The sequence below is a fragment of the Bubalus kerabau genome, chromosome 3, assembly GCF_029407905.1.
Source record: "Bubalus kerabau isolate K-KA32 ecotype Philippines breed swamp buffalo chromosome 3, PCC_UOA_SB_1v2, whole genome shotgun sequence".
Taxonomy (NCBI): Eukaryota; Metazoa; Chordata; class Mammalia; order Artiodactyla; family Bovidae; genus Bubalus; species Bubalus kerabau.
The window spans coordinates 172,682,798-172,698,381 of record NC_073626.1 but is presented as its reverse complement, the minus strand read 5'-3'; the positions used below and the strand labels follow the sequence as shown (position 1 = coordinate 172,698,381).

At 42.4% G+C, this 15,584-nt stretch overlaps 1 protein-coding gene across 4 annotated transcripts in view; it reads right to left on the bottom strand.

Moving 5' to 3' along the window:
• The window catches only part of CAB39 (calcium binding protein 39), a 99,288-nt gene that overhangs the window by 27,862 nt on the left and 55,842 nt on the right, over positions 1-15,584 (bottom strand). The window contains exons 1-3 of one of the 4 annotated variants that reach the window (XM_055573717.1): positions 9,351-9,483; positions 4,552-4,716; positions 481-599 (exon numbers count right to left, since the gene is read on the bottom strand). In XM_055573717.1, the coding sequence (XP_055429692.1) occupies positions 481-599; positions 4,552-4,683 (251 nt within the window). In that variant the 5' untranslated portion in view covers positions 4,684-4,716; positions 9,351-9,483. Of the gene's footprint in view, positions 1-480; positions 600-4,551; positions 4,717-7,342; positions 7,362-8,915; positions 8,974-9,350; positions 9,484-15,584 lie in introns of those variants that run through there. The other 3 variants (XM_055573716.1, XM_055573718.1, XM_055573715.1) reach the window with 3 other exon arrangements.

Here is a 15,584-nt window from a genome sequence, read left to right as displayed (position 1 = left end):
GTGAAAAGCAAAGGCAAGTACGTCATAAACATGTACTCTGTTGCTGCTGAGTGAACAAGTCTAAGTGCTACAGCATCCATGCTCCATTTACTGGGCAGCCTTTACTGCCATACAGGGTGCGTGTATGTCCAAAGAAGAAGTCTTTAGGTATATGACTTATTTAGCTGATATTTCATACAATTAAGGTTTTTACATCTTAGAGAACAGAAACAAGACCACAGAGGACTTATTTTTTTCCTGAGGTTTGAGATTTTAAGGCTCATAATTCACTAACTTTAAAATCCCCTGGGCATCTTCAAATTGTTTAGCTCACAGGTTGAATTTTAAGGGGGGAAACATAATCAAGAACTACCAGAAAAGGAGTTGATGGAACTACAGAGAAAATGCTTTCCCACATTCACCATCCTGCTTTTGCCCACAATCATCTTTCCTTTTTTATTTTTAAAGTAAAAAATATCAATTTTATTACATTATACATACCCTTTCAACAACATGAACAAAATATTCTGCTGGGTGCAGATGTATTCAACAGTAGGAGTTCTTGTACCAATTTGTCTTCTGAGAATATTGTTGAAAATTTGAGCCACGTCTTTCTTGCCCTATTAGGGAGACAAAAATAGCAAAATGCCTGACTAAATACCCAATGCCCATCCACACTCCCAGATAAACTCAAATCAAGGTACTGACTAAATACCTAATGCCCATCCACACTCTCAGATAAACTCAAATCAAGGTACTGATTAAATACCCAATGCCCATCCATGCTCCCAGATAAACTCAAATCGAGGTACTGACTAAACACCCAATGCCTGTCCACACTCTCAGATAAACTCAAATCAAGGTACTGACTAAACACCCAATGCCCGTCCACACTCTCAGATAAACTCAAATCAAGGTACTGACTAAACACCCAATGCCCATCCACGCTCCCAGATAAGCTCAAATCGAGGTACTGACTAAACACCCAATGCCCATCCACACTCTCAGATAAGCTCAAATCAAGGTACTGACTAAATACCCAATGCCCATCCACGCTCCCAGATAAGCTCAAATCGAGGTACTGACTAAACACCCAATGCCCATCCACACTCTCAGATAAGCTCAAATCAAGGTACTGACTAAACACCCAATGCCCATCCACATTCCCAGATAAGCTCAAATCAACATACCGATTAAATATCCAATGCCCACCCACCCTCCCAAATAAACTCAAATCATGGGTCTGCGTATTTATAATTATGACTGAGTATCTGACTTTAAACATTCATAGACATTGAATTTTATTTTTTCCTTTATAATTCCAAGTTCTAGTAGTGAAATATTTTTGACATGAATAATGTGCTGACAAAGTGAAATCTCAACTACACATAATTTCAGTGATTTCTAATTCTCAGAATGATGCTGACTCAGGTATGAAAAACAAAACCTTGCTATATGCTTACATTGTTCAGGGATCTGATTCCCATCCAAAGGGAGCAAGCAGCTTCAAATAGGATGCTCGTATTGTAAACAATACATGCAGCTTCCTTTTAACAGTGATGGAAGGAGGAGAAATTGTATTCTGCTATTATAATAAAAATGAAAGAATTCTGTAAGAAGCTGAGCTTTAATGGCTTGTAGACATATCCTTCTATTTTTGTGTGTGTGTGTGTGGGGGGGGGGGGGGGGGCAGCACAGCTTGTGGCTTGCAGGATCTTACCTCCCTATCAGGGATTGAACCTGGGCCCTTCGTAGTGAAAGTGCAGAGTCCTAACTACTGGACCACCAGGGAATTCCCCATCTCCTCCTATTAAACAAGGTCCACTTGGGAAAAATTTTATATAGATTAACAGTTAAGATACTAAGTATTACATGACTCAATAGCTCAGAGATTAGAGTTCCACCACTGTACTTTGCTAAACAAAATAGGTGGTTGTTAACTTCATATAGTGAAACTGTTTTGATCAGAAAGCTGCACAAGGAAGTAACAAATGAAGAAGCGAGTTTCAGAATGGCCATTTATACAAGGCTGACAAGTCTGCAGGGGAGTGAAGGAAACATTAAAGCTTTCCAGCAACCGAGATCACCCTGGGGCCTGTGCTAGGTTAGGGGTAGTAACAGCAATCTCGAAAACCAGTCTCAAGGGCACACATTTCTTTTAAATTTATGTCTCTAAAGTCCCAAATGAATATTAAGATCAGGGTCCAGGCTGGGGAATAGGATGGGCAGACAAAGGAGGAGGAACTGGATGGTCCCAATGCATCCCCACCTTTGCAGTGGAAATAAAAATTGTTGCTGGAATTTGACACTCTATGAAAAATATATGAAATCAGCTACACAAATGAAAATATCATAGTTCTGTTCTTTTTTTTAGTAAAGAGTTTTTTGATGTGGTCCATTAAAGAAACTCTGGGTTTGTTACATTATTGCTTCTGTTTTATGTTTTGGTTTTTTGGCTGCCAGGCATGTGAGAGATCTTAGCTCCCTAACCAGGGATTGAACCCACAGTCCCTGCATTGGAAGGCAAAGCCTTAACCGCTGAACCACCAGGGAAGTTCCTCTGTTCTAAAAGATAGAAATAAATTTTGTTCTCTTTTAATTATCTACTGATAGTACATTCAAGTAACCTATGAACCACACTTTCTTCAACATTCTCCAAAACTGAATGTGGCTATATGTGCACGCTAAGTCACTTCAGTAGTGTCTGACTCTTTGCAACCCTATGGACTGTAGCCCACCAGGCTCCTCTGTCCTTGGATTCTCCAGGCAAGAATACTGGAGTAGGTTGCCATGCCCTCCTCCAGGGGATCTTTCTGGGATTAAACCCATGCCTCTTATGTCTCTTGCATTGGCAGACAGGTTCTTTACCACTAGTGCCACCTGGGAAGCCTGAACCTGGCTATAGATGTTTGTCATTTTCTCCCCTGGTTTTTCAAGTACCTAAACAGACAAAGGTCCGTCTGGTCAAAGCTATGGTTTTTCCAGTAGTCAGGTATGGATGTGAGAATTGGACTATAAAGAAAGCTGAGCACCGAAGAATTGATGCTTTTGAACTGTGGTGTTGGAGAAGACTCTCGAGAGTCCCTTGAGTTGCAAGGAGATCCAACCAGTCCATCCTAAAGGAAATCAATCCTGAATATTCACTGGAAGGACTAATGCTGAGGCTGAAACCTCAATACTTTGGCCACCTGATTCGAAGAACTGACTCATTTGAAAAGACCCTGATGCTAGGAAAGATTGAAGGTGGGAGGAGAAGGGAACGACAGAGGATGAAATGGTTGGATGGCATCACCAACTCAGTGGACATGAGTATGAGTAAATTCCGGGAGTTGGTGATGGACAGGGAGGCCTGGTGTCCTGCAGTCCACAGGGTCACAAAGAGTTGGACATGACTGAGCGACTGAACTGAACTGGCACAGATTTATCACCCTCAGGATGATAAATATTGGGGTTTAAACAAAGCACATCCATAACAGAGGATCAAAGAGGGGGACTGCTCATGACCATGCCAGAGCCCTTCATTATATGCTTCTCAGACTAGTTTACTCAAGACTGTTATCAAGGGCCATTCTTCTCACTAATAAATACACTAAATATCTAGCATGGACTGATTTGGCTGTATAAACCTGGGCAACAATAACAAGTGCTGACCAGGAAATATAAACGAGTGCAGCAGGCCTGCAGTAGAAAAGCAAGCTGTGCTGTCTGGGGCATACCCAAGTATGGATGCCCATGCATGTCCAGGCTGAGGGGCCATGCAGGGCTACAGGCCCCATGCTGCCAGATTTTTCAAGGGAAGCCAGAAATGCCAAATTGTGTATAAAATCTCTTGCTGTTTTAATGGTATCCTAATTTAAATATTTAAAAGCAGTGCCATGCAAACAAAACATACATAATCTCTACTGCAATGAGTTTTCAGCAAGTTAAAGAAACAAATAAACAAAAAAACTAGATGTTCTCTAAGATCTTATCCGGGGATTCCCACGTGGCCCTAGTGATGAAGAACCTGCCTGCCAATGCAGGAGATGTTTAAGAGACCCAGATTCAATCCCTGTAGGGAAGATCCCTGGAGGAGGGCATGGCAATCCATTCCAGTATTCCTGCCTAGAGAACCCCATGGACAGAGGAGCCTGGCGGGGAACGGTCCACAGGGTAGCAGATGCAGACACAATTGAAGCGACTTAGCATGCACACAAGAGCTTATCTACCTCAAAAATTCTAACATTCTATGGTCTTCTTTAGATTATTTATTCTTTGAGAGCCAAGGACCAGTGAATTATGTAAAATAGCATCTATTTAATAAATATACCTGAATGAAAGGGTATAACAAATACCTAAAAAACTTCATATATGATGTCGTCAAAGAAGGGGGAAAGACATGGCCTAAGTCTGCGATACGCTTGAGTTCCTGACCTAGCACCGCTAATTAGGCAGGCAGCCCAGGCATGCTTACTGGTCAGTACCCCGGAGCCAAGAGCCCAACAAGAATCTTAAAACATTTCAGAAGAGACAGCATAGGGAAAGGACTATGAATAGTTAGTGTTTTTGAAAAATAAAAAACTTATTTCTTACCTCAAAGTCAATGAGCTGCAAATCAGCTACCAGGGTGCTGAGAAGCCCACTGTTATACAGTTCTTGGGCGAGCTGTGCCACTGCCTCTGTCTGCGGCTCCTTCTCATTTGTGCCATATAGAATTTCCTTCATGGCAACCAGATTCTTGGAAACTTCTTCTGTAGCCTGATTTTGGGGGAAGAAGAGAAGAACAACTCATTTTAATAAACATAAATAACACACCTACATTTACTCAGTACCTTCTCTATATATTACATACCCACAGAAGGGACACAAAGGTGGGCAGGCCCCATCCCTGCCCTCAGCAGTAAAGCACTGCACAGGTGGGAACTGATGTATGTGCTCAACAGGGAAGGCCAGCAGCTGCCCAACCTGTACACCCCAACACTGAAAACAGGCTGTTAGAGTAGAAAGAGAACAGGGAGAATGGGTTCAGTTCTGCTCAAATGGGAGGGAAACCACATGGAAGAGGCAGCTGAGCTGCCCTGAGAATGGAGACACCCTGACAAGCAAGGACTGGCTGGGGAGAAGCAGACTGAGGGGGAGGAATGGCATGAACTGGGGGTGAGGGACAGGCAGAGAACAGTTGTGGAGGGAGCGGTTGAAGAGACAAAGCTGAAAGAAGCTCTGAATGCAAAGCTAAAATGTCAGCAATATATTACAAGTTGCTAAAAAGCTTCTACTTTGGCCAAGATCAAAACAAAGGTCAGATTTACTTATCCCCCTGAAAAAGATTAAAAAATGGGAGAAAATCTATCACATAATTAGTTTTAAACACCGAACTTCGGGTAGCACAGGAGAGCGATCCCTGAGAGAAGGGAAACAAATGAAGTGACCCTCATGACTGCCCTAGCTCATTGCTAGACCACAACACAGGGAGGACAAGCTCCACGTGAGGAGACAGAGCTGGGAATCTGTGGGGAGCCTTGGTCCTTTATCAGGGCAAAGACAAGAGAGGAGAGCTCCACTGCAGAGTATTAAAGACCTGCAGAAGGCTTGCCTGCTTCTCCAGCTGAGCGCTGGTGAACACATGCATGTGAGGAAAGTACCCAAGGCCAGGGAACAGAGCCATGGAGCTCACGCAAGGCTCCCATCAACGTGACGGAAAAACCTCATGTTCACAGGCATCAAGCAGAGCTCTCCAAGGGTTTTGTCTCTGCAGTTATAAAAAACTAGCTGGGGACTAAACTCTGCTCTCCAACAAAACTTAAAAGCCAGCCTGCAAAGAATCAAAAGCGGAAAATACAACCAATAATGGGGACAAAAACCAGTCAATAGTAACAGCTTTGCAAAGTGACCCAGACGGTAGAAATTAAACAAGGACATTAAAAGTTACCAGAACTAAACAGTATGTTCAGGAAAAAAATGAGCATGTTAAGTAAAGATACAGAAGGTATTAGGGGAAAAAAAAAGACCAAAATCAAACACTTAAAAACTACAATTTCTGAAACAAAAATTACACTAGATGGGATTAATAGCAGATTAGACACTGAGGAAGAAATGGTTAGTAAATACGAAGACAGAGCAATAAAAGCTATCCACAATGAAACACAAAGAGAGGGAGGAAAAAAGCACATCAGTGAGCTACAGGATGACTGCAGGCAGTCTTATACTGGGTTGGCCAAAATTTGTTCAGATTTTTCTGTCAGAAGTTACAGGAACACCCAATGAACTTTTTGGCCTACCCAATACATGTGCAGCTATAGTCCCCAGGGGAGGGGGAGGGTCAGACAAAACGTGAACACACAATGGCTGAAAAATTTTCCCAATTTGACGAAAACTATAATCCCATGGAGCCAAGAAGTTAAGAAAAAAAAAAAATCTTAAGCACAAGAAACAGAGAAAACAATCAAACTGCTTAAATTCAGTGGAGAAAAAAATCTTAAAAGCAACCAGAGGGGAAAAAACATTACGGACAAAGAATCAAAAACCGACAACAGACTTGACAAAAATGATGCAAGTCAAAAGACAGCAGAGGAACGTCATTAAAGTTACTAAACTGTCACTGCAGAATTCTATACCTAATAAAAATATTATCCAAAAATGAAGGGGAAATGAGTTTTTAAGACACAGAAAAGCTGACAGATTTTGTCACCAGCAATCCTGCATTACAGAAGTATTGGAGACTCAAGATGAGAATCTGTGTATACAGAAAAGAATGAAGAGCACTGGAAATAGAGATATGGATAGATTTAAAGATTTTTCCATTATTTAAAAAGTCTTTAAAAGATAACTTAAAAAATTATGCTTAAAGTATCATTTGTTTAAAGTATAAACAACTGTATTCTGGGTTTATGACATATGTAAGGGCCTTCCCTGGTGGCTCAGACAGTAAAGAATCTCCCTGCAATGCAGGGGACCTGGGTCCGATCCCTGGGTCAGGAAGTTCCCCTAAAAAAAGGAATAGCTACCCACTCTAGTATTCTTGCCTGGAGAATTCCAGGGACAGAGGAGTCTGGTGGGCTACAGTCCATGGGGTCACAAACAGCTGGACATGACTGAGCGACTAACACAACACCACAACTGTATTCTGGGGTTATGACATAAATATAGAACAAGAATATGTGGTAACGGCAGCTCAAAGAGGTACACAAAGCAGTATAGTGCTTCTTGAAGACAAACCACAAGTGATAAAAGCATATACTCTAAGTCCTAAAAAAGACACCCAAAAAACACACACAGTGAAGAAAACCAAAACTGTCAAAGCTAATAAGCCAACAAAGTAGAATATTCAAGTTATGTGGAAAACCATAAAGGCTATAAAAAAGCTAAATAAACAAATATTCATGACCAGAAATATATTTCAGGGAGATTACTTAGCACAGATTCAGAGGGCATCAGCACTTCATAGTACTTAAAGAATCATCTGTGTCCATGGTACTCCCTTTTACAACCTTCTAATCTTACCAAATGATCACACTGCTTCACCTTAAGTATTTCCAGCATCTAGAAATGCAATAATAGTAGACTTTAGACAGAAAACTGTTAGAAAATTTTATAGTTGAGACAAACACTGCCTTACTATAGCGTCTGCTGGTCCTGGGTCTGCAAGGCAGATACGGTAGTACCCGAACTTCTCTTCCACATGAAGACTACTCACTGAGAACAGCTTGCCTGTCTCTCCTAAATAGAGAATCTCCAGGAAAACCTCCTCTCAACTTCTTTAACTATCCTTCTCAGAAAGGCAGGACTAATGCTCCAACTCCATCCTGATGGAATGATGGAGAAGACACCAGGCCACCACTTCCCTGCAAATGTGGCAAATGTCCTGTAGCTCAGGGCTCCTTTAAGGATTTTTGCAATTATTCATTCCAAGCCGGTTCTTTAATAACACTGCAATGATAGCTTTAACTCTTCTCATTATTTAATTTCATTAACAGCCCATCAGTCAACACTATGTTCCAGACTGTGAAGGACATCCAAAATGTCAGCTATTGCTCTCATATTTGTACCACTTGAAAATCTGACAGGTAGGCGTGCCTCCCACGGCCTTATCATTAACCAAAATGCTGAAATGGAAGTAACTGAATGGAGACTAACAGTATGCCTTTGAATCGTCACGCTCCTTTCAGTAATGATCTACTAATCATCTCTGGGCTTCCCTGGTGGCTCAGCTGGTAAAAGAATCTGCCTGCAATGCAGGAGACCCAGGTTCAATCCTGGGTCTGGAAGATCCTCTAGCGAAGGAAATGGCAGCCCACTCCAGTACTCTTGCCTGGAAAATCCCATGGACAGAGGAGCCTGGTAGGCTACAGTCCATGGGGTCGCCAGGAGTCGGACACGACTGAGCAAACAAACAAACAAGGAGTAGAGCTTAGCCTTCTCTGCTTCTCTGACTAGATCAGAGTTTTGAGGCTCTTAATAACCCTTCATATGTCTCAGTTTATACTTTGCTTTGAAACCATGATATGATTTTAAATCTGAATTCAGACTGTACTCTCTGCTTTACGATAGCAAAAATGAAGTATTCACTAAGGTAGGGGAAGGGGGAGTGAATAGCTGAAGGTATGGGGTTTCTTTTTGAGGTGATGAAATTTCTAAAATTGACTGTGGTTGTTTGCGGTTGCATATTACCTGTGAATAAACTAAGAACTACTGAACTGTATACTTTAGATGGGTGAACTGTGTGATGTGCAAGTTATATCTGAACAAAGCTGATTTAAAAAACAGAAGAGAGAAGCAAGGTAACATACTTGTATGATTAAACGCCCTTGGATTCACACATAAAGCCCGCTTCTTCCCTTTCAGCAGATGACACTATCACCTAATCACAAAGGGAGGAAAACACCATCCAGTTCTCTCCTCTGCTAACCAATATACTCATCTACCTATACTAACTTTCCTGGCTTCTGAATTCCACTCACCTCCTCCCTTCTCAGGATCTCCTCCATCCTGTCTGTTATCTTATCAGCTCATATAGTCAACTCCCCTCTTACTTGATTCTCCCAAACTCAACTTTAAATATGATCTAGATTCCCATTAACAAAATTAAAGAAGCTCTCCTTTGACCCCATAAGCCCCTGCCCCCCAGCTACTGCCCACCCATAATTAAATCTCTCAAAACATCTCCTTGTGTCTGTTACAGTCCACATCTCTTTATCTCTTTCCCATTCACTCTTCAGGCCAATCCCATGTGGCTTCTATAGTTAGTACTTCACAGGTTTTAGACAGCCACCAAGGACCTGCCTGCCATTAAATACAATTTTTAGTCTTCATTACATGTGAGCTCTTGGCAGCATTTGAAGCTGTTGATTACACCCTTCTTTTAAAACTGCTTCTCCCTGTACTCTGTGACTTACCAAGACCCTCTTTTTTTGTCTTCCTGGTTGCTCTTTCTGTCTCCTTTTTGGCTCATCCTTCTTGAGTGGGTCATTTAAATACTGGGACTATCTCCAAGCAGAGTACAAGGCCTTCTTCTCATTCTATCATCTCTTCAAAAGTGACCTCATCCACACCCACAACTTTAATTAACACCTAAATGCAATGCCTCAGATTCTTATCTCTAATCTCTTATCTCTTATCTCTATCTCTTATCTCTTCCTAGTGTATTAAGCGGTTTACTCACAGTGACTACTACTTGAAGTGTCTCTACTTGGATGTTTCAAAGTACCTCAGATCTAACACATCTAGAGCAGAACTCATGGTCTTGCCCCAAAGCCTGGTGTTCTTCCCTTGTTCCCTATTTCAGGGAATGATATACCACTAATGATATTCTTATAACATGTGAGAAATTTAAGATTCATCCTTGACGCTTCCCTCTTCAGCACCCTGCCTCAACATCTCATTTATCACAGAATCTCTAAAATCCATCCATTTAGACCCCACATCACCATTCAAGTTGGAGTCCCCATAACTCCTGTCTGGACTACTAAGCAGCCTACTGACTTGAATTCCCTACAGTCTGTTCTCCACATCACAACCAGGACGATCTTTTCACAACACAAAATGATGACAATTTCTGACTAAATCTTAAAATGCTTAAATCTTTGTGCTTAAAATACTTCAATTACCTATTGCTCTTAGGGTGCAGAAAATTCCCTTTTGACGTGGCCCATAAAACCCTGTATGTGGACATGTCCCCTCTGACCTGACCCTGCGCTGCAGTTCCTCCCCACTATCCACACACCAAAGCGCTGGTCACACTGGGCCCCTTTTGGGCCCCTGTGCACGTGGCTTCCTGAGCCCACAATGTCCTCTGTGCCCACATGGCGCCCCACCTGCTGGTCAACTTGCACCCCCTTCACGGCTCGGCTCTGGTCAGCGCCTCAGAGAAGTCTTTCCGAGGCAACTCCGTCCTCCTGCCTCTTCCTCAGAGTCTCTCACAGCTACAAGCAACCCTGCTCTCCCCTGTGATTTTCAGCTCATGTCCGCGTCCTCCTGCCCCATCAGAAGCCCCATGCTTGCAGAGGCTCCGTACATACCTGACTGAACATGAGCACACGTGATTGCTGGATATAAAATGCAGATGGACACCGGATGTAGGGAAACGTGCTGTTCTTACACCATAAAAATCAAGGAATTCCTCTTAAAAAGAAGTGCAGATACAGGCACCTGAAGGAAGGACACTTTGCAGCATCTCACCAAGAAAAGTGAAGGGAACCTACCCGGCAGAGTGACAGTGGTGAGCAAGGAACCCAGCTCCCCGTTTCCTCCAAGTAGTTTTGGAGAATACACACCAGAATGAGTACCGCCTGCCTAGGGGGAAGGTAACAATACTCTCACTTTGCACCTGCTGTATTTCAGATATGTCTGAATGGTTTACAATTCACATTTTAATTTTTAAAGAGTAAAATAACAAAGGGAATGAGAGAAATAGATCAAAGTTTTCACTATGTTTGTAACAACTGTCTTATTTCTGCTTCTCTCTTTTTCACTCCTCCCCACGATACCCCTGCCTAAATGTTTAAGATTTCTAACAAACAACTAAGTATATAGCTTGACATATGTAAACAGGTCTACCAATCACACCTTGAAAAACTGCCAAATAAAAAGCTGAAGACTAGAATAGGGCTTAACAGATAAAAGGTTGACTCAAACTACTCCGAAGTAGAGAATGGCACTGGGAACAAGAGACTTCCAAACCTGAGTACTTCCATGGTTAGTCACCATCCACATAGGATAATCAGCAGCATGATACAAAAGAAAAACTAAAAATCATCAACTTTTAAAGTTTTATTTTTTTGGCCTCGCTCCCAACCAGCAATCAAATCTGTGCCCTCAGCAGTGAAAGCATTGAGTCCTGACCACTGGACCATCAGGGAATTCCCTAAAATTCATCAACTTTATTGTTTATTAACAGGCCTGATATATAAGAATAATCAAGTTCATATCTCAACTGATGACTTTTAATTTTATGCATATTTCAACCATTTGTGTAATTTCTGTTCCCCATTATATAAATTACAAGTTGATTTTTAAAAAAAGCTTAAAAAAGAAATAAAAATGACCATATATTAAACTAAACATGATCTGAAAAGCTTATGTAGTGTTTCACCAGAAAAGGTGATGCAGCAAGAATTTACTGAATGAAGATGCCACGTACAGAATAAATAAACTTAGCTGTTCTCATTTAGATTTCACTTGGTTCCCTTAGTCACCGTTCACATTAGGGACCCTGACCAGTGCCCACTGTCTGGCCAGCCTGCATTCTGTCCACATGTTCTCTGCCTCTGACCACATCCGCCTTATCTGCCACCTCCCAGCTTGTCCCCTCACACCTACTAAGTAAGCTATTCACACTTACAGCTCCTCACAACTGTACCCTTGTCAAGCTGCTGAGATCACCATGACACCTGGGCTCCTTACTGGTCATGTTATACCTGTCCTGCTAAGCCTGCAAGTTTCAGGGCTGCCCGTGCTCATAGTTCCAGTTCTCTTCCCTAAATAACATCGGATGTTCTTTACTGAAAACTTTCTCTGCTTCAGCCGCAGGGTAGAGAAGGTGATGGAATCTGTGTACACCTGGTTCAAGAAAATTCATGTTGTTCAACTACCTTCACTCAGCCAGAAACATTCCTTCAAACTGGATGGACTTCTCCACCGGCCACTCCCAGCAGCAAATATTCCAAAACTGTTCCACTTTCCTCCAGAGACCTTAGCTCTCTTTCTCTGGTCCATATCTGAACAGCTAGCTTCACTTCCCCCATACTGAGACAAGACTTGAAAACATCTTCGACTTCCTCAATCCACCCTGATTTATTTCTGCCATTCTTTGTCTCAACCCTGGAGATACACCAAAATCACTTGGGGACTTTTATACAAAGATGCTCACTCCCCTAAGAGACTTACTAGTAACAAAAGCATTCTTTTTACATGGAGATGCCCTTTAACCATGTGCTCGACAGCACTGAGACTACTGACCTCATGCGCCTGCTGACAGGATACACTGCAAAGCACACATCACTTCTGTTTTTTTCTTGCCAAAAAAGGCATCACCTACGTTGACTCATGAGGAATATCAGCCAAACCCAAATTAAGCGACAGTCTACAATATAACTGGCCAGTGTTTTTCAAAAGTGCCAAGGTCATAAAAGTCAAAGACTGAGAAACTGTTCCTGATTAATGGAGACTAAGGAGATGTTACAGCTAAATGCAATGTGTGATCCTGAATGGGATCCTGGCCCAGAAAAAACACATTAGCAGGACAACAGTGGAAATGTGAAAAAGGCCTGTGGATTAGTTAGTAGTAGCAGTATACCATATCAATGTTCGCTTCCTGATTTGATCACTGTACTGCAGCTACATAAAATGTTAACATTTGGGGAAGGGTACTCTTTTCTTATGATGTCAGATCCCCAGCAAAGGTCCTCCCAGTTTTCCTCTACTCTTGCCTTCTTGCCCTGGAGGCTCTGTCTCTGCTCCAGCGGCTTGGATGCCCACACTCCTCCTCTCCCCTCCAGAGCCCGTCCTGGCTCCCGCCATTCTCCTCCTGCTGCAGCAGTTGCCACCTTGTACTGCTCTAGCCTCTCCTCCACACCTCTCATTTCCTAACACTCAAGGGCTTCAGAAAGGGCCTGCTTACCTCCCTCCCTCCACCGTGAATGAGACAGTGACTAACACACAGTCTGACTTCCAAGATGTTGTTAACACTGAACTAACCGGCTGGGACATTTTGTCAGTAAAATGTGGTGTTCTGAGACACAGATGCCAGTGGCCAGTGAGTCTCAGAGTATTAATATGCTTCATGGGTATAGATTACTAACAGTGGCCAACTGCTTTATAAATACCTGGTCATGAAGAAAAACATGTGAGAGAACTGCCCTCCACCCCTACGCCCATGATAAGCCCACTCACTTGACTGGAAAATGTGGATTGTGCCTCACTCACTCGCAGCTGACTTGTCTTGCAGCTTCAGGGAAGTGGTTTACCCTGTGTGATTCTACTAAGTGGCCATATAGTGGGAGTTCGGGGACACCTCTGTTGAGCAGAGTCACAGAGGAGAAGGTCTAAGGCTTGGCAGAGCTTCTCAGAGGCAAGGCCTGGGTAGGGTGGGTTGGGGGCAGGCATATTAATCTCATGCCATGAGGCCTCATTGACTTCCACAAATAACCAGTTGGAGACAACTTTATTTCTAATCAGTATCTTAAAAATATTTTTACATCAAACAATGTAAGGTACAGGATCTACTTAAGTAGCAACCAATACTCTAAAGTTCATACCAACTATTCACCTCACTAGTGACAATATCTGGAGAAGGAAATGGCAACCCACTCCACTATTCTTGGGAGAATCCCAGGGATGGAGGAGCCTGGTGGGCTGCGGTCTATGGGGTCGCGGAGAGTCGGACACGACTGAAGCGACTTGGCAGTGACAATATCAGAACCATACTTCTTTACCTACCAGGGTGAGGAGACAAGTAAATACTTCAAATTTTTAAGGGTTGTGCCCATAATAACTCCCCCAATTAGAACTAAGGCTGTGAGACTTCCCTGCTGCCTGCTTTCTCATCAAAAAATACAAAGAGGTGGGAAAAAAGCAACTAGCAAGCCTAACATTAGTGGCCTAGTTCAAGACTTCCAAAACTTCAGGGGTCATATTAAATCTCTTCCCCTGAACACCATGTTCCCACACTACCCAGGCCTGTACCATTTTACCATCATCAGTGGCAACCACTCAGACACAAAGCTGTGATGCAAGAAACATTTTCACACCAGAGGTATTCCTCACTCTCCCACTAGGGCTTGCAGACCACGTCCCTGCAGTGCTCAAAGTCCTTATCACCCACACCTCTTCTGGTCCCAACAAAGCCCAACTACTCAGAAGACTCCAAAGTGGCCTCATGGTAGGAGGTGAAAGGTGACAAGGTGTCTACTCACAGATGGAGGTACAGGGTTTATCTGGTGGAGTACAAGACTGGGTATACTCTCCCCTTTGCCCCAAGTTTTAATGGATAAAAGTTACTTGTTAAGCCTAACTTACTAATTCACAGCACACTTAAGCAGAGCAAGAGTAAAATGCTGAAGTACAGATATAGCTAATTCAGAAATTAAAAGACAAGAAGATATTCTTGACAAATAGATATCTTAAAGAAGATATACTACTTTATAATATAAGCTAATATAATAATATTAGCTTAAAATGATAAACTGCAAAGAACTGACTCATTTGAAAAGACTGTGATGCTGGGAAAGATCGAAGGCAGGAGGAGAAGGGGATAACAGAGGATGAGATGGTTGCATGGCCTCACTGACTCAATGGACATGAGTTCGAGTAAACTCTGGGAGTTGGTGATGGACAGGGCCTGGCGTGCTGCAGTCTATGGGGTCGCAAAGAGTCAGACATGACTGAGTGACTGGACTGAATTGAAAATGATAAAATATTTCCCCCACCTATCAGAAACAAAGACTTCTGGAAGATACATTGGTAGTGGAAAAATAAATTGGTACAACTTTATTGGACGGCAATTTAGTAAAATATAACAAAAAAACCAAAAAGTTTTAAAAGGTGCAATCCCTCTGAGTCACCCATTATACATCTAAGGAATTCACCTTGGGGAAACAGATAATTACACACAAATGTACGTACAAGCAGGGTTACTTACTACAGTGAAAGACCAGAAGTAAAAGTTATCTCTGGGAATTCCCTGGAGGCCAGGGGTTAGGATTCTGTACTTCCCTGCAGGGCACATGAGTTCTATCAGGGAACTTAGATCCCATGTGTGCTGCAAGACGCAGCAAAAAAAAAAAAAAAAACCACCTGAATGGAACTAGTTAAATAATGATGTACCCATAAAATGGAAGATTATGGCAAGCTTTGAAAACAATTAAGTAGATCTATATTGACATGCAAAGATTTAAAATTAACAAACAAACCAGGACCTAAAATAACATGACCTCGGGTTGAGTAACTTACCTGCCCCAGAAAGAGAGAGAGACTGAGAATATGAATGAGAATCCGAGAGGCTGTCCCACTGCATTAACAGTAGTCACTGCATGCAGGAGTGGACTGGGGATGAGCTTTAGTTTTCCTTTTATGCTCTGCTGAACTTCCCTAAGTTTTGGAATGAACACATACTAGCACACACATATGTACCC